The sequence below is a fragment of the Pollicipes pollicipes genome, unplaced genomic scaffold, assembly GCF_011947565.3.
Source record: "Pollicipes pollicipes isolate AB1234 unplaced genomic scaffold, Ppol_2.1 Scaffold_6052;HRSCAF=7182_pilon_pilon_pilon, whole genome shotgun sequence".
In the NCBI taxonomy this organism is placed as follows: Eukaryota; Metazoa; Arthropoda; class Thecostraca; order Pollicipedomorpha; family Pollicipedidae; genus Pollicipes; species Pollicipes pollicipes.
Genome location: NW_023596805.1, coordinates 22,771,811 through 22,791,534, shown reverse-complemented (window position 1 = coordinate 22,791,534; position 19,724 = coordinate 22,771,811). Strand labels below are relative to the sequence as shown.

The 19,724-nt window shown below is 46.9% G+C and overlaps 1 protein-coding gene across 1 annotated transcript in view; it reads right to left on the bottom strand.

Moving 5' to 3' along the window:
- Window positions 1–725: 725 nt before the first annotated feature.
- LOC119104362 (uncharacterized) overlaps window positions 726–19,724 on the bottom strand; it is a 38,182-nt gene continuing 19,183 nt past the window's right edge. The window contains exon 4 of the mRNA XM_037228057.1: window positions 726–801. Within this exon, the coding sequence (XP_037083952.1) occupies window positions 726–801 (76 nt within the window). The remainder of the gene's footprint in view (window positions 802–19,724) is intronic.

Below are 19,724 nucleotides of genomic sequence, written 5' to 3'. Positions count from 1 at the left end.
GATCGGATTGTAGGGGTCAGGGCTCACACAACAAGCACTGCTTAGCGTGAGCACTGATCCCAGAAATCCATCCATTAAAGTTCGGATCAAGTTTCTAAAAAAAAAAAACACTCGCTGCTTTTATGCACCCCCGTTGATTTGTTATGTCAAAACTTGAGTCAGCGGTTTACAAGTGAAATTGCTTTGGGCTAGTGTTATCCATTAGAAAGTGGTTCGTGTTCAGACGAACCTTACTTTTTTGGATGGATAAGAATCATTTCCAACATTTGAAGTTTATGGAAACAAATGGTTCATGCGCGTCATTGGAAGCCAATATAACACGATTTTGTACAACGCGGTTTTAACAAATAAATTATAAGTTCTCTACGACAGATAATTTCGCTAAAACTTCCCGGCCTGGGCTGGTTCCACAGGCCATCGTGGCCCCCAGCGGGGGTTGGGGGTATCGTGGCCCCTAGATGGGGCGGGCCCGGCGGCTCCGGGAGCTCTCGTGGCTGGGGCGGCTCCATCCGCCTGGGCAGCTCTGGCGGCACCGGCGGCTTCGGGAGCTCTCGTGGCTGGGGCGACTCCAGCGGCTCCAGCAGCTCCAGCGGCCGGGGTCGCTCCGGCCGCTCGGGCAGCTCCGGGAGCACCCGCTTCCCCGGCAGCTTTGGGCGGTCCAGCGGCTTGGGCGGCTCTGGCGGCTCTGGGTGGCCTGGGCTGGGCTGCGGCCTGGGCTGCCTGGGCTATCCCGGGGGCACCGGGCGCCACGATGCCTCCAGCGGCCTGAGCGGCTCTGGGGGCTCTGGGGGCTCCAGCGGCCTGGGGACGTCCGGCGGCTCGGGCGGCTCCAGCGGCCAAGCCGCTGGTGTTATCATAAAGACCTTCCGGCACTGGCTCATATGAGCAGCCAGGTCAGCTAGCGGGTTATCAGCTGATTCATGCCCCAGCCCGCGAGGCGGGAACCACTCATCTAGACACTCACGCGTGTGGATCGCCGTCATGATGAAATAGACTAGCTGAGCCGAGGTCCAGCCCGTGGGAATAGAGCACGGTGCGGTCTGGTTGCATAATGAGTTGTGTGCGTGACACCGTGTTTAAGACGTAGTGACCTACGTGCAGCCGTGCTGGACCACTCGCGTCAGGGAGGAGTGACGGCGAGCAGCTCGGACGCTCGGAGGCACTGATGATGCAGCAGTCTGAGCAAGCGGCGCAATGGAAGGAGCGGCTCGCCCCCATGCTGGAGCGGGTACTTGCCAGCCAGGAGCGGCCGCCAGCTGGGGTCGAGACCAGGAGCGGAGCTATAAAAGAGTAACTACCGGAGGCAGCTACACTTAACTGAACATAGCATATCAGTATTCATTCTGTACCTTGTACCATTCTGACACTCTCTATCTTTGGACAATATCGTACGGACCCATTAGTAGCATGTTTTACTTGATTTATCATTTATGCTGATCCATGCATCATTGTCTGGCCTATCGTAACACCTAACGCTGGGTGCGGGTTTTACCCGCCAACCATTGTGCATTTTAGGTTTGTGATCTTTGGCACTTGTAAATGCAATTTACCTCGCACCTTTCTAACAAGCCCACCTACCACCTCTTCCCCCCCCCCCCCCACCCCCTTTAAAAGCTTGCTCTTGATCCAGCCCACAATTTCTGCCCTACATCGCCACCTCATCGGCAATGCAATTCTACTTTCACAGGGTGGGGGCATCCACTCTGGTGGTGCGAGATACGCGCCTGTTTGGGTGCATAAAAAGTACATTGAAAAACGTTAAGCGTGAGTTCGTATCTCCTGCAAAAAGAATGTTGTGTGGTCTCAGACGACACCTGCGTGTGGCCTGTTGTGCTCTGTTATCTGTACGCGCATATGATGAAGTGGTCTGAATTGAATTAATTGCGGATGTAGTCCGGTCCTCCCAGGCAATAAAGGCAACCGTTTTAGGGCGCGGTGTCGTTCCGTCCCCGCCCCCCTCCCCCTACATTGTATTTTGTGTGAAGACATGTCACGCACTGTTTCCCTCTGTTGGATACAAGGCCTGCACAGGCAGGCAATGGCAATGGATTAAAAGGTGTGTTGCACATCTGCATGGGGTTTTGGACTGCAATGAACATTTTGAAGGCCTTTCGGTGATGTTGACAACTTTGCCCCTCTAAAAACCTAAACCCCACTGTTTTCTGAGCTAAACGCCCGAGAAAATGGTGAGTGCGTTTCAAAGTCACCTTGGCCTCCATGACGTCATAACAGCGTCAATGAAATCCTGCCATATGGTAAGCCATGCGGCGATTAAGGAAAATAATGTTGGGTGTTCATGTCTGGCGTTTATCAGCGCGATTTTCAGCTATAACGGCCGGGAATTGGCTCTCAATCAACGTTGTGCATCGTACGATGACGTAATCAATTTATGACTCATTGAGGAGCGTATCTACTAAGAGGAGACTTGCGCTGCCTGGGACTTTCTTTCCCACTCCAAAAGTGTGCAATAGTTATATAAGTGAGCTGGTCTCGTCATATCTGATGCTTGCTTCAATATTTCAAGTGTCACATGTTTCCGTTAAGGCCTCTTAATATCATGACCTATCCGACAGATCATGATCTATCCCATGATATATCGCTGCGCAAAGACGTGGCGGGAAGAGCATAACTTACCGCAACGCCGCCAGTGTTGTGTGTTCTGCAGCAGCTGCTGCGGCTGTAACGGACACGCAACACTGGCGTTGTGGGGCAGAACACGTGCGTTTCCGCTTGTGTTGATAATACTGCTGCAGGATTAACAACAGAGTCAAACTTAGCTGAAGATGCATCGGCCGGGAATCGAACCCGGGCCGCCCGCGTGGCAGGCGAGCATTCTACCACTGAACCACCGATGCCTACAAAGCGTGGGTCTAGGTCACGGAACGTGCCGGGGGGGGGGGGGGGGGCGCCGTTGAAGAGGGAGGTGGGTGGGGCTCAGTTTCCCTTCCCGGGAGCCTTGCGATACTCGAAAAGCGTCAGCTATCGGCCTGTTGTATAAAATGTTTGACTTCCAAAATCAGCGATTCAGCCCGCTCCCCCCCCCCCTTCTTGAGCACCAGTTTGGGTATCGTAGGATTCGCCTAGCTCTTCTCCCTGGCGTCGAGAAAACACCAGCATGCGGGTAGTTGTGTTCGGTAAGCTGTACCCCCATATTATGTAGCGGCCGCAAGTTGTATCTACAATTTACCTTTTGGGTAGAATGAGGCGTCGATTCAACAGGCCACGTCTGTCGATCTCTAATCTTCTGGGTGGCCCACTGCCCCTCCCCCCCCCCCATGTCCGTCTACTCCCCCCAACCGAAGGTTTGCCCCCGCCCCAAATATGTGGAAGCAAGGTACACGCTGGCGTTTAAAGCGGGAGATTAAACTTATCTAAATTTTAGAGAAGTTTTCTTTTCATTGTTTTACGGGTAGAAGGAACAAAGAAAGAGGAAAATGCGACGTCATGTTCAGCGTAGCGCAGCTGGCTGAGCTTCTCACACAATGAAAGCTCCGCGTTCGTACCGTATGTACTCGCACGCATTCGCCCACGTCACGGGTTGATCGGATCCTGGTCGCTGAGCAGCGCGTCGTGCGTGTCAGTCGCGGTGCTACCCAACAAAACACTTTGGCCTGGATATCCAGGGGTACGGGGGACCATCAAAGGTAGATCTGTGCAGTGTATCTGCCCAGCACCTGGTGCTACAAACCTCGCTCCAGGCTGTTCTGCATGTGTGCATTTTTGCCATTATCTAGTAGCCTTGTGTTCAGTGTATCTACCGCCGGGTTTCAGTTTTTCATTGGTAGAGCTCCGTCATTTGGAGGCGGAGCTCCCTCCGAGTTGGAGTATCTTAGGAGAGTTAACGCACATTATACCTTTTGGGGTTGTGACAGCAACATGCGGGGACCTACTTTTGGAGAGGTGGACTTGCTTGCTCAATGTTTTTTATTCTCCACGTTAAAAAAGTAGCTATGCCTTTTTGTCGCCGACGTGATCAGGATGTAGCGATGTGATGTGCCAGTATGTAGCTGTTCGACTGTAAGGCAAAGCGATCCCATTTGAGCCCGCGATACTTTCATGGGCGTGCAATTTGGTCGTCGCTTGACCTACAAAGACCATATGAGGGTTATGCATGCTAAGTGTTTTAAACCCTGAGCGTCCTGAAATGCATTGTACGCACGTCATATGGTGCGGACAGGAGAACGCTTTTGCTCTTCTGTGATTTCCATATCAGCTCCAAGCTCGATTAGCTTCTTTTATTTATGACGGGGCTTGTATGTAAGTAAAACGCTCCTCGAACACAAAAAAAAATGCTGCCCTACGTATCACGACAGGCGCATTCAGGACCTCATCCACAGCGAGCCTCCTTGTTGAGGCCCACGAGCCTCCTTTGCACGCTAGGGGAAAGTTACTGGACATGGGATGCACCTATAAGTTGACACAATTCCCCGATCACGCAACATATAAGCATATCTTTTCGCGCAGTGCTGATTCGCATATTTCTGACTGGGGGGAGCTGATCGGATTGCGCCTTCCTCTGTGAGGATGTTCGTACTTTTGCAGGGATGTAGCATTGGCACACGGGACGTGATTCGTTGGGAAATTCCTGCGACTCGTCCTTGGAAGCTCTACCCACCAGCAGGAGATGCATCATTTTCACAGCTCGTGAAGAAGCAGGTGCCCCGGACGAGTTCTGGCCGCGGTTATTGGAATTGATCCAGTCATACTCGGATCACAAGAAGATCTACACGGACAGATCGAAAGCAAATGCCGGTGTTGGATGTGAATTGGTGCAGGGTCCTGCCGCACGGTCTTTTGCTTTGTCACGCATCGGTCTACACATCCGAGCTAGTAGCTCTTCTTAACACGCGCTCAGGTGGAGGGAGTCAAACTGACCCCCCTCGAAAGTTTTTTCAGAATGGTTTCCGAACGGCGCGGCGTAGCCGCGCCAAATTTTGCGTAACTGTAGACAAGAATAGCGGATCGTTTGGCTTGAAAATTTATATGTACCTTGTAAGGTCGCTGAGCTATGGCAGGTCAAAGTCAGGTCATGGTTTCAGCGAAGGCAATTTCTAGGGAATCCTTTAATCTGATCCAACAGCTGAGTGTTAGACGAAGCAATATATATATCTAAGAGGCTTTCTTAGGCGACACAGCAGTTGAATCAGCAAATTACATTGACCTACGGGCAAGTATGAACGTCACACCAAGGTCAAAACCAGTCTGATTTTTTACTCTAGGATTTGCTGCGTAGGATAGTTTCTGGTGCTCATTTCGAGTTCATTGAGAGCAGGAACTGCATTATACATCTTCAATGGACTTCTTAGAGGTCAGAATAGGTTATTGACCTAATATAACCCAGGTCAACATTTTGTTTTAGGAACTTACTGCCTAGCGTAATCTTTGTCGCTTAGTCAAATGCAAACTCAAAGCATCTTGTATGATTTTGGTCATCTTGGCTTTCAAAAGGTCAAACAAGGTCACCGACCTTGAATGAGAATGTGACCTTTTGCTTAGAAGCGGTTATCTAGGTTCTGGGGACACTTTGGAGACCAACCTGGAACTTGACCTTGTTTGACCTTTCCTGACCCGAAGGTCATACCCTAGGAACCTGAAACTTTGACCTAAGTAAGTTCACGTGCAGTTCAACACACTGTAGACTTAGTGTCTCTAGCCTTCTTAGTTTCATGAGATCCCAGAGGGGTCAAATTGACCCCCCCCCCCACACACACCCGAGTGAAGGGTATTAGCCGGCCACCCGGGAGCGTGTCAAAGCAGGTCATTGCATATAGGTTGATAGTGATGATCAACGATTTGCTTTACCGGACTCTCTTAGTAACCTTATGACACTCCAGGTTTTTGAATGACCACATCCTATCATTCAGAACATTTTAACTCCTCTTATTACATTACATTACACTGTTCGGGTATGGGAAGCAGGTGGTATCCTGCTGGATACCGAGCCACGCCGACACGTCGGGTAATGATTAGCTGATGCTGCAGCGAGGTGTGTCACACACGCAACTCGCATTCCCACAGCGACAGTCCCTGCTCATGACCTGTACGTAGTAGCGTCTGCATTCATGTACAAGCACTGGCAAGAGAATTGGGACGCGCATGCTGCCAACAAACTAAGAGAGATAAAGCCCCGGTTGGGACCATGGGCGTCCATCTGCTGAAAGGTGAGGCAGGATGAGGTAACAGTATGCCGCCTGAGAATACGCAACCCACCGATGCCTGTTCTGTGAGTAAGACCAACCGCGATGTCCTTGCTGTGGTGATCGTGACGCCGTACAACATGCAGTAGAAGAGCATCAGTGAGAGCGCCGGTTGGTCAAGCTTCACGGATTAGACCAATCGACGGATTGGGGTCTATTTCGTCGGCTGGGTTGGACCCGATCAGAAATTTCCACTAAAACATGAATTACGACCTGACCGGATTTCTAGATATGCCAGCTCGCGCGTATTGAACGGCCTGAACACAACTCAAATGGAATTTATCACTATGTGCTTTCTGAAATGCTCAGTCACAACATCAGCTCAGCACTTTTACAAAACCAGCTTCAAATTAAGGATGCTGCTTTAACTGTTCAGGTCAACTCAGAAAACAGTCATTGAAACAATAAAATACAGTACTTTTAAGGGCAGGCAGTGCACAAACATCTTACCTAGTACGTAACTCAACAACATCTTCCACGAATTTTGTGGTGGATAGATTACACTGACAACTTGATATGAATGAGTGGCACTCATATACACTTCTACTGGACACTTAACTCCCGTTCTTTCTACGGTAACTGGAACATCTAATGATTTAATAGCCTTTTTCGTCACTACATGGCCACCGTTCCAGCCCACCTTGACGGCAATCCTGGTAAACATCAGTGGGTGAAGCCGCATTTCTTTGGTAAGATTTTTGGCATTTTTTTTGGTTGAGAAGAGCATGTTTTGTTAGTAGAACGCACATCACACAGCTTTTAAATCCAAGCTCCTGCCTGTGAAAATTAAACACAGATAAGCTCTGCGGTAAAACTATGGTATTTAGTTACCTAGTCAGTCGGCCAACTACATTTATTTAACACCAGCTTCAATTAAGGTATTCCGATTCAACGGTTCATTTCCAGGTTCTGCCAGAACAAAGATTGTTGCGTCCTCACAACTGACTGCCCACTGTTCTGCCCTAATGTTCCAACTGCTGCATCTCAAAAGGAGCAAACCTCTGCAACCATGAACCAACCGCAACTTTCCCAACCAGTAATTAGCATCTCTGCTTATTACTGCAGCTGCAGCAATCTACAGTTAGCAGAGTTAGGTTAACTTCGCATCCGCCAAAAAAACTTTGGCCTCGGGTAGGTACTTATTGATGTGAATGATTGCTATCATATTATGATTGCTATGCAGCTTAGAGTATCCCAGTGTTAAAATTATAGTGCATATGTACAGTACAGCCATTTGTCAGTCAGCAAACCATGACAACTATGGAAAACATCTGGTTAAAGCAACCATGAGGGACCAATTAAAGAAATTTGGGACAAATAATCAAGAATATGGAACAAAATTAGTCCGCTGCATGCGTTGTGGCATCGTAATTTGTCTCATGACAAAACTCGGTGGATAAAAGCCGAAAATGGCTAGCTCTGGTTGCAAATCATGTGATGAAAGCAGGGAAGAAGCAATTACTTGGTCCGCAGTAGACTTACTGGCTTTTCAGGGCACACTTCTTCCTGGTCCCCCAAAACAAAAAGTCAGTACCACAGTTTGCACAGTTTGCCGACAGATAGAGTCATCCCACTCCCCCCCCCCCCCCCCCCAGTAGAAAGATCAATCATGCCCATCAACCTACGAGATTAAAATGCGAAACAAGTAAGAGGTATGCATGATAAACATTTCTGGAGGGCAGAATTTCGCCATCAAACATTGCTGTATTAGCTGCGTCAGGTCCGTCCCAAAGCTCTATATGGCAGCATAAGGCTAGTCTTATCAGGTAGCCTGGTGAGTTAGACACTCGAGAGGCTTAGATTCATCATTATCGAGCACCGTCATAAACTAAAAAATGGCTAACCGAAGGTTCAACAGGTCAAAAATGGCGGTAGAAATATGTTCCGTGATTCAAATCGTCTCTTTCATTCCCTGCGAATTGTTCACTCTTGGGTGCTTGTCAAATATGTTTGGGCGGCTGGCGAATTCATCCAATTTATGTATAAAATACGTGCAAGTTTTCAGTTGGAGCATCTTGCAGAGAAATTGGTCAACATTTTAAGCAACAGATGGTACGTCTAAAGGTAATGGGAAAAGCAGGAAGAATGAAATGGTATGGCACTCGTATGATATCAAGAAAAACAAAAGTAGTTAGATAACCATGAAGACTGATACTTTTCGGAATTTTTTTGTTATCAGCTGATTTGACTTGAAATCTGTTAAAATAGGTGCTTAAATGGTGATATTCATCTTGTAAACTTTATTTAGAAGACATTTCTTGAATTTTTCACCCCTGCATTTCGGGAGCGATGCAACTTAATGGTCAAGTTTCTTCGGTTAAAAGAAATACGTGGAGCAAAATTCTATACCAGGCCTTGCTTGTGTTGGCAACAGGCTCTGCTTTCGTGGTGTGGTGGTGAGACAAATAAATTGAGGATGCGCGAAAACCTTGTATTTGGCACACTGCCGCCGATTGTGATGCATTTTTTAAACAAACCAAACTTGATGCGTGCATGCGGCTGGAGTCGTTGGGGGGTCCTGGGCTTGGAGGTACCTGGCGCTCCTGCTCTGTGCATACATAGTCGGGATTCAGATGTAGGTGAGGCACGACATAGCCATAGATGTCCAGGTTCTGTGAAGTGTTGTTTATGCTTGATGGCTTCAATTGAGCTCGGTTTTGGACGACATCTGAAAACCTCAGAAAGGGAAATATGAGTTTAGCATGTGCGATTAGACAATGTCAGGCAGGAGTGAAAAATTCACATAAAATATGGGGAAAAGGAGTAAAAAATTTTTCCTCATAGGGTGTTGCTTTACACCCAAAGTCGGCAATTCTAGGACACTGCAAGATAGACCACACTATTGCAAGCTTCAGCTTTGTCATGCACGTTCACGCCGAAGTATACACTGGCACTATAGCTCTTTCAAAAGCTTGCAAAGGCGTAAGAACTTAAACACTTCGTCAATAAGAACTGGATAATCATTGCCAATTAGCGATTTCATACAAAGTGGCATTCCATATGTGTGACAGACTTCCACAGTACGTCGTCGCCGACGCGCAAACAATGGGCATTTCACCAACATATGTTGTACTGTTCGAGGGCATACGCAACTCTTACAGGTAGGTCTTGGTTCTCGATCCATAAGGAACGAATGGATGTATCTTATATGTCCTAGTCATAGTCGGTGTAGGATGATTTCTTCGCACCGGTTGATCCTCGTTGAGGAGTCTCATTGTCCTATATTCTCATTTACCGTTTTCAGTGTTGTATGAGGTCCGTGCCCATGCCAGATTTTGTTGAAAGAATTTCTTATAGCGGAGTGCAAAGTCGGTAAGTACCCTCTGTAGCCTACTTGGGTTTCAAGTATTTCGTTGAACAGCAATGCCGCCTCGCCTGCGCATCTGCTATTTTATTTCCTACCATACCGCAGTGACGTGGAATCCACATGATTGTAATCCCGAACCCTTTTTCTAGTAAACGGTGCGAGGTTTCAAAAATATTTATCATCACTGGATGGTTAGAAGTCTAATTTTTCAGTGCAGTGACCACCGACAAAGAATCAGTACATTTTACACGCTTCGGGATGCCCTTGCTTTCCACATATTCATTGCCTGGGATATAGCCACGGCTTCAGCAACAAACACTGAACACTTTCCTGGCAGTTTAAACCGAGCATAGCTTTCTACGTGGACGTAGGCACCGCCCACTCCCTCAGTAGTTTTTGCACCGTACGTAAGATAATATAAGTAAAATCAGGGGTATCCACTCTTAGCTCACAAAAGTAATTTTGCATTTGATGTACATTCAGAGCACTCTTATTTTCATTTGTGAATTTTTAGGTTTCACATTTGCGTAGCTTCCAAAGTGGTATGAAACCTTTCTTTGTCTCTAAGTCATGAGAGAAGTCGAATTATATCTCGTTACATATGCTTGCCATTCTTTCGTACCGTAGAAAACCAGAGATTCTTTTCATATATTCCCTTTCCACTTGGTGTAAAGAAGTCCTTTCAGTGGTATGTCTCTGACACAGATGATTGTCCTCGCCTCGTGCCTCCATGCAGTATCTTATTGTCAGTTCATGTCGTCGCAATCGAAGGGGAAGAATTTCTGTTTCAAACTGTAATGGAAGGATAGGCGAAGTCGTCAACGCCCCCGTTGCTATACGTAAGCACGCATTTTGAACACATTCTAATCACTCGATCGCTGTGGTATTTGGCCCATCTAGCACAGGGCATGCGTACTCCGAAATGGGCCTGATCATTGCTTTGTACATGCTTAGGAGGGTGGTTCTATCAGCGCCATATCCTCGGCCTGCCAGACATTTTAGAATTGATATTCGTTTTAAAGCCCTTGCCTTGGTGTACTCAATATTTTTGTTCAAGTTGAATCTGGAGTCCAACATGACCCCTAGAAATTTTATTTCTTCAGAGCAAGTCACAGGCTGATCATAAATCTTGAGTTTCGATTTATTCCTTAATTCTCGCTCCTTCATAAACCGTCTAAAAATAATACCATTGCACTTAGGTGGCGAAAAAATAAACCCTCATTTGTCTGCCCAGGCACAAACACGATCCAGTGCTGTCTGCATTCTCTCCATTAATGGCATAATCTTTTTCCTTGCACCCACGTTGTACAGTCGTCAGCATACAGCCCGTTGGACATATTTCTGGTGGCATCATTGAAAATGTCGTTTTCCATAATGTTGAACAGAATAGGGGATATCACCCCGCCCTGCACAAGCCAATTTTCTTGTTCGCATGTGTTAGAGAGTACACCGCATTTCACCTGAAAGGTTCTACCATCTAGATAAGACCTTAGGTAATGCATTAAGTGTCCTCGGAAACCAAGTTGGTACATTTTCGTCAGGAGTGCCACCTTTGATGTCAGGTTATATGCGCTCTTGAAATCAAGGAAGACCGCTAATGTATATCTGTGGTAAAAAAAACCTCTTCTGACCTCAGACTCCAGTCGAATCAGGTGATCAGACGTGCATCTTTCCTTCCCAAAAACACATTGATGCTCTGATATCATATTGTTATTTTCTATGTACCATGAAAGTCTTTTGGCCACCACCCTTTCCATTAATTTACTGAAACACGACATCAGCTGAATCGGTCTATATTATTCAGGTTTATCGCCCGGTTTGCCAGGTTTCGTAATTAGAATAATAATGGAGTGTTTCCACTGGACTGGAAAGCTTTCCGAACGCCATATATAATTAAACATTTTTAAAACTTCCTCTAATTGTCACTCATATGCTTGAGGAAAGCATAATAGATTTTATCTGGGCATATCGAAGTGTTTCCACACAATGCAATGGATTGTTGGGGCCCATCCATGGTGAAAACGGCGTTATATACTTCATTATTGTCAGAAGAAAAGTTTGGCATTTCTTGCAGCACTTCATTTTAACGATTCCTAAATCTTGGCCGGTAGTTTTGGGAAGCACAATTATTGGAGAAATGTCTCCCCAGCACATTTGCTACCTCCTCAGGGTCATCAATAATAGCACCATCAATGTTCAAAACAGGTAGCGGTCTTTGTGACCTCTCTTTTTCGTAAATCTGCGTATAACACCCTACAGCTGTTGTACAGGGGTGGTGTACTTGAATACATGCAAAAGCTTTTCTCACGAGTTCTTTTCGACGTTACGAATAGCCTGCCTGGCCTTTTTGCTTTAGCTTGCTCGTATTCCATTAGGTGGACAGTCTGTCGACTCCGTCTAAATCGGTTTGATTTCATGAATTTGACATGAATCATGCCGATTTTACGACTTCGAGTAGCGCCTTTGCACTCAGCTACAGACATATGGAATACAGCACTGCGCGTGTGAGATTGTCAGACAGTGCGCCATGGTGGCAATCACGTCTTGAAGAAGGTAAATACGCTACCGCATTCATAAGCTTGTCGGGTCGTATACTGTAGTGGCAATCACGTCTTGAGGAAGGTAAATACACTACCGCATGCATAAGATTGTTAGGCCGTGCACCACAGCGGCAATTGCGTCCTGAAGAAGGTAAATACACTATCGCATTCATAAGATTTTCAGGCCGTACACTATGGTGGCAATCATGTCTTGAGGACGGTAAATACACTACCGCATTCATAAGATTGTCATGCCGTACACTTTAGTGGCAATCATGTCTCGAAGAAGGTAAATACGCTACCGCATGCATGGGATTGTCAGGCCGTGGCCTATAGGGGTAATCACGCCTTGAGGAAGGTAGAAACAGTACCGCATGCACAAGATTGTCAGATCGTGCAATATAGAGACTCACGTTTTGAGGAAGGCTCTGCTGAATGTGACTGCCTTCGAACAGAGGTCTGTGTGCTCAGGCTTCTCCCAGCCAGAGTCGACTGGCCGCAGGCCCAGGATGTTGATCGAAAATAATGCCATGGTAACATTGCACTCTTCTTGTCCGTGATTTACATCATCTTTGTGCAAACAAGAGCACAGTGTTTGTAATTTATCCTAAGTGAGGTATATTGGGGTACTCTGAAAATCAGCGCACGGTACTAGCGCCGTGTTAGCTGCGCTGTCTCAACAAATGCACGGTTTGTTGGCGGGCGAGGCGGTCCGGTAGCCCATCTCGGATGTTATGCACATCCCTCAGTCAGAGCGCACTCCTCTAATGCCCACCAGTGACGTCTTCCGTCCTGACGTCACTGCCTGTGACGGACGCCGCGTCCCCCCCTCCCCCCCCCCGACCTGAGCATCACCGTCTGAGCGCCGCGACCTCAGAGTCAAGGTCACTCCTCCACACGACGGAAAGTGTCCCTCGCAGACCTCTGGCAGACGCTGCCCGTTCTGGCGCGTGGTCACCCGCCCAGACGCCGATCGTGAACTGGCTCATGCAACCGCTTAGCCAAGTGTGTCAGTAGGCCTGTGCTGCGTGGGCCTCCCACACCAGCATAGGACGGGCCGTATGGCGCTGGGAGCCAAAGACAGTGATACCGAATCACGGTTTTTATTGCTGTCACCAAAGCCGGCCTAGAGCCGTACGATCCGAGAGAGTTCCAAGTACAGCCACAAGCAGCCAACATTGCTCCGACCTTATCAGCAGCGTACAACGTCCGGCGCATGCAGCGGATGCATCAGATACTCACACAGGTGCATTAGATACTCATACACAGGTATCAAATACTCGCGCCCAAGTGCCTGGATGCCCAGCAGCCGCTGCCCGACGTCACACAGCCGTCCCCACTTTGTCCACCGCTGTGTGTACCGTTGGCGGCCGAAGGGAGGACAGCTGATGATGCTACTTTGAAACAACAAAAGATAGGCTGCGCATGAGGTTAGCGGTAGGTGGAAGCAGACATCTCTATGATATGTTGCGGCAATCATATACAAAAAGGAAAGGTGGATAGTTTTTACAATTTCTTACCAGCACGCACGCTACGTTGACAAGCAGGAAAATGCGAGGAACGTTAATGAGGCGGCATCATATTGCTACCAGCGCATAAAAATTTAATCGTCACCCTACCTTAAAAATAATCTCAACATTCCCGATAGAGCAAAATTAACAGATGCTTAAGCTGCTTAGACAAAAAGCTCAGACACATTCAAAACCACTGCTTAAGCACTATTTTGTTTTGTTATCAGCAACCAGTGTCGGTGAATTAGAACCATCCGCGGCTAAACGAAGTTTGACATGTATATATGTATATATATATATATATATATATATATATATATATGCGCTTATTAAACGCTTCAGTTTACATTTTTACAAGCTTTTAACTCTTTGCTTCAACGACAAGCGTGTGCAAATTTCAACTACTGGCGGAAATATCTGAACTCAGCTTAACAAGAAGAATTAGATAACATAAAATACGCAAAATGACCAGAAATGAAGATATCTGGTTTTGCCTTTGGACGAGCAGATTGGCACCGGTCACTCGCATTTCAAGCATAGGTATTGGTGACTCTGTCTTCTCATTTGAGCTCGGTGACGTCACAGGTTGCAAAGGTGTCCAAATATGATCGCATTGTCAGTAAACTGGTCCCAATGTATTGAACCCAGGGGCTTAGCTGGCGTGACTTGAGCGTCAGCAAGCGAGCCAGCGGGACCCTCCCGCTCTGTTTAGCACTGGTGTCGTTAGCCGCAGGGAGGACTCGGCGGAGGGGAGGAGACAATCAGTGCGCACCGTGCCGTCAGCGACTGTATCAGCGCTTGCCGGGCCGTGTGCCCGCAACGCCGGATTGGTTGGGTTGAAACACCTAATGGAACGGACACCAGCAGCATTCGCGCAGCCCGCACTCTTCATAGTATATCGGGCATCTCCTGCGGATTACTCGTCCCTGGAAATGCCGAAAGTACTGGCCAAGAAAAGATGCTGACAATCCACGTGAAGTGTTGGAGCAGTAGCTCGGCAGGGCGAAATGGTCTGTATTCCTTCTTGACGGGGGGATATTGCCGATATTGCCGGTAGTCGGTTCCCAGCCTGACGCGATCGGCAAGTTGCTTCCTGACCCCGGGCATTGACCGCGAGCTAGCTCCGCCTATGGAGCGGGTACGAACGTCAGCTGGGCGGTGATCAGGCGCTTGGCTTTTGTATAGGCGTGTGTGGATTAGTCTGCTCTTGTCACATGACAGTCATGACCTGGTTGTCATTTCAGCTGCTGTTCTTCACAAAATTTGACCAGGCAGTAGAGCGCTTGACATGGTAGGACAAACGGGGATTCAAGAAAACTAGCAAAAGTGATTTGTGGGCGATCTCAAGAAGAAACACAAAAACGCTCAAGTGACTGTTGCATGGAACTGAATAATACGATAATCTGATACCCGTATCGATGACAAGGCATGCCTTGGACATGTCAGATTCAGCAAGAAGACGACTACTGCAGAGATAACAAGGTATTACGGCACATCCCCCATACTCGCGCTAGTTGCTCTGCAATACTCGTGAGCCTATTTACGGCTATTTAGCAGTTTGTTTACCTGTAAAGCAGAGAGAGGCACAGCACAGACGCCGAAGACGATCACATTTGTCAGATGCATTGTTCTGGATGTGTCATCCACGGCTCTTGCCTTTCAGTTGTCTGGTGTGCGGCACTCGGAGGGTGAGCTTAACGTGTTTGTTCTGCCACTCACCGACCTTGAACATGCCAGGAGTCCGTTAAAAGCTGTCACCGAGCAGCCATGGGCTACATTGAGAATGTTCGAACGCCACGGAGCATTGCTCATGGGCATGGAAAAAAATGGTCTAACAAAGCACATCACAATGAAAATTAAGACACTGAACAGTCAAAACAGTAAACAGACAAAACAGTCCGTTCTTTAACACGTGCGTATTTGTAGCACATCCTCAATCGGGCATGCTGGCTTTGTGAGGTCAACGGTATCTAACAAGTGCTCAATTATAAGAGTAAAACAGAGCTTTTAAATGCTCAGCACTACGGTCGGAAGTTCTTATGTCGACAGCAATCGATCTTAGATACGCCAACAGATATTGGTCGAACGACACTCAAGCAAGCGTTAGTTACAATGTAAAGGGTCGATATTCAATTGTCTGCAGACTGCACAACAAAATCTTCGTTCAACAAGTAACTCCTGGCAAATTGAAGGTCAACTGTCTTTAATGCAAGAACTCCCAAGTTATAGTGGTGAAAAGCCCAGGGGGTGGTACAACTTGCCGACTCGTTGATTAAGGTCGGCGACAAAAATGTGTGTATTTACGCGAAGCTTGATGCCAAAAATGTTTCTGGACGGCAAATTTTGGTGACGGCCAGAAGAAGGAAAAATGCAGCACACTATTCAAAGCATAACATGACGTTTCTATACATAGATATTATGTCTCCATCGTAATGCATTTCGTCACAAAACACAAGCAAACGTTTCTGTAAAGACTATATCGTACTCTACTGCACCCTGGTATTTTTTCTAGGTTTTATTTCCAACCCAGCGACAAAAATATCCTATGATGTTTTGTTTGTCGACCGACTCGATAACAGGTCGGCGACAAATCAGTGTATTTCCAATGCCCGGTTCCGGTCGGCCGATTCGCTGTTTTAAACAGCCGACTCTCAGGGTCCCGAAGTAGACAGTAATAAAGTAATGAAAAGGTCCAGATATGAGGATTCATCTGGCCGCAACGGCGTGTTTCAATTGTTACGATGCGAATGAGCTGAGGTGGGGCGGTGAATTTCAATGCACTACAATTTTGCAAATGGTATTCGCATTGCCATGTCATGAATACCTGCCCAGGGCTTAATTCCTGGCCTTGTTTACTTCGTTGGCTGTGCCGTGATTCAGGATCTTGTCCCCAGCGGACGAGAAGCATTGACAGCTTAGGGTAAATCGGCGGGATGATCCGATCAAGGTAGAAATTGACCTGTGATTATCCAAACCGTTACCCTTAGCCTTTACCCTGATTCTCCGGTTTTTGTAACGCGGTCTCGTGGAGGGGGAGGAAATCCCTAGTGTTTGCAAACTAAGAAATAGCAAAAAAAAACTGTGAACTGCCTTTGGCGAGATCTCGTGATTGGTAAGAAGTCTCATGTTGTTAACTGACCCCACTAGACCACGTTGAAGGTCAAATTTTCCTGAAAAACAAACATCAGCTCTGCATTATCATATATACGAGACCATGCAGTGAAGTGACATGAGACATAGAGGCGTGCCCTTTGTTTAATTATCAGTACAATGACATATAGCTTCGTCTATTTGGAACCTATATTTTAAAAGGTAGGGTTTCGTTCGTGTAACAGTGTCAACTCTCCAGATGCGACCCGCAGAATCGTCGCTTGCCCCCCGCCACACCCGCCGGCCTTGAATCGTCTTGCAAAGGTCGTAAAAAAACGTCGATACTCTGAAACCAGAATTGCTAGCCGGCGCTTTTTTAGTGTCAACACGCCAACGATCGATGCCCCAGAGGCTACCAAAGATTTTAGCACGACGGTACAGTATGCCACATTGGTATCCTCAGAAAACCGTAGGGGGGGGGGGGCGCAATCGTCAACCCTCGCCTCTCCTGTCACGGCGAGTACCTGTTCAGAAAGAGCTGTCCGCCTGGCGTGAAGTTCTTGACAAATTTCTATGCAATTTACTTATTGGGGCACGCTGAAGGCGTTCACCAGTCAAAACATGTCACGCCAGGCTTGGAGCATGCCTAAGGTATGGTGGATAGTTTGTGATGACAGTTGAGATGGGGCTCGAAGCAACAACGTGGTTATTATAAAGAGCATGGCCTCGTAGAGGCCGCTAGATCTGACGCCATTCCCAGCGCCGCTTGCTACTGTTTTGGATCTCCTATGCATCTGCTACCCTAGCTATCGAGGTTCTTCGCTGTTTTTGCGGTCGAGGAAAGCAAATCCTAGCCGTATATCGAGTTAAAATTAAGGCCCCCGTCAAGTCCCGAAGGTCCGAGGGTGAAAGAAAACTTCTGTTGTGATTGGGCCATCTCATAAGTCTAGAGCAGGTGCGCCTGCTTTCCTAGCAACAGCACTTATCCTGACATTTGTTCAAGAGCAGTGCATGACCCAAGGTTTCGGTTATTTGTATGATATTGAAATTTGCAGTGATGAAAGAGTTTCGGTGACAGGCTGATTACTGATGACGCTACTGGGCATGTACTTAATGGCCAGGTTGTCATATGGTATCGTATTTCGCTACGGCGACAATTTATCGTCCAACATTTGGTCGGCGACAAAAATTACACGTTTATCACCCTTGGAAGCCAGAAAACCAAGGCGCTCCTTGCCGCATCCAGTCATCTGTCCGCACAGGCTGCCAATTCACAATCCGCCTTTGCCAGAAGCGCCAGTCTTTTACTCACTCTCAGGTATCCCCCCCCCCCCCCTTTGCAGACTGGATCTTCTGCGCCGACGCACTCGCTTCCCTCAGTGGCGACAGCGGACTCGCCGTACAGGCGTCACTCACCGTATACTGCCCTGGTCACCGCTTCAAGCGCCGCTCTGGTCCTGCCGACAATGCTGCCATCCAGCCCTCTCGCAGCGCCTTTTATATCAGCGACACCAACAACGCCCATGGCAACCGTGGAACAGGAAACCGGTCTGGGGGATTCGCAAATCCTTTTTGATCTGAATTCCGACGTCTTCTCGATACAAGCAAAGATTTAAACTAGCGCATCCTGTCTCTAGGGACATGCATTATATCTGGCTCTGTGAGGGGCTACCACATGTCGCATTTTCTACTGTTTTTACGGAATTATGGCAGCGCAGAAAGAAGCTGAAGCCAGAAAACAGAGTCATCACGCAAATTCAAAATGTTTGAAATTCCAAAGGTCTGAATTGCAAGTTACTGAACTCCAATTGCCAGATTTACAAATATCTAAGTTCCAAAAACTTGAATTCTAACCGCCTGAATTCCGAATGACTGAATTCCAAACGTGACACGGTACCTTCGCGGTCCACGAGGTAAGAAGAGGGCTAGGGGCATAAGGTTTCAGTGCATGGATATTGAAGCAGTTGCATGTTTTGTTAGAAAGAATGAGCTACTAAATTTATTTTTGGGTCTTCCTGTCCACAATTTTAATATTGGATACTTAAGAAATACGCGAGCATAGATGTTCTTTGTAGTAAACAGTCTTTGCAAATCGTGTGTCTAAAAATTGCAACAACCATGACTATCAAAGCGTTAGGTGCTTCAAGGACAAGGACATTGCGTCGAGGATCAGACATGATGATAAACAGTCTTGCTTGTAGCTATTTAAGTGTATTTAGGTGCAAAAGATCGCTCTTGACAGCACCATTTCACTTTTTAGTATAAAATCTGCTCAATATGTTATTGCTTAATAACGTCATGATACTTTGTATGACGTCCATTCGCCACCAGATGGCAGTGTCGGAATTGCTACTGCGGCGAGCGGGCAGATCCATTATATACCTCAACCTGCCGAGATGTGAAGTATGTGTTGGTGCTGTGTGTTAGCCCTTTCTCCAGTAGTATTCTAGTATATCCGCCAGGTATTTTACATGTTTTACTTGCGCACAAATGTTCCGTTATGTTTGTTTCTATTGAGCTCAAGCTGTTCGATTGCCAGCCTTACTGCTGTCCTAACTCGTGGAGCTCCGCAAATTCCTGCATTATGCAGCACTAAATGTGATCTGTGTTCGAAGCTTGCCACTCGGGACATCAATTGGTCGGAGAAGCAACTGATGGCCGTTGAGTTTCACGAACCCTGCTGGTTGTAAACCAGGCACGAATAACCCAATGATCACGTTGTTCTGGGCATTGAGCACTGCTTTGACCAATGAGATGGCGATATGTGTGTGACGTTTGTAAGGCGTCATGAATGTCAGGACGACCTTGCGACAGTTAACACAAGATAGACTGTACAAGTTTGCGGATGTCAAGATTTTAAATAAAGGGTTTTAAGCTTTAAAGAGAACAACGCCATGAACTTGATGAATGATATTCCACGTGGCTATTCAAGTACAAAACCACATACATATGTCAAATACATCCTGATGTGCGACTAAATATATATATATATATATATATATATATATATATATATATATATATATATATATATATATATATATATATAACATATATATATATATACATATATATATAT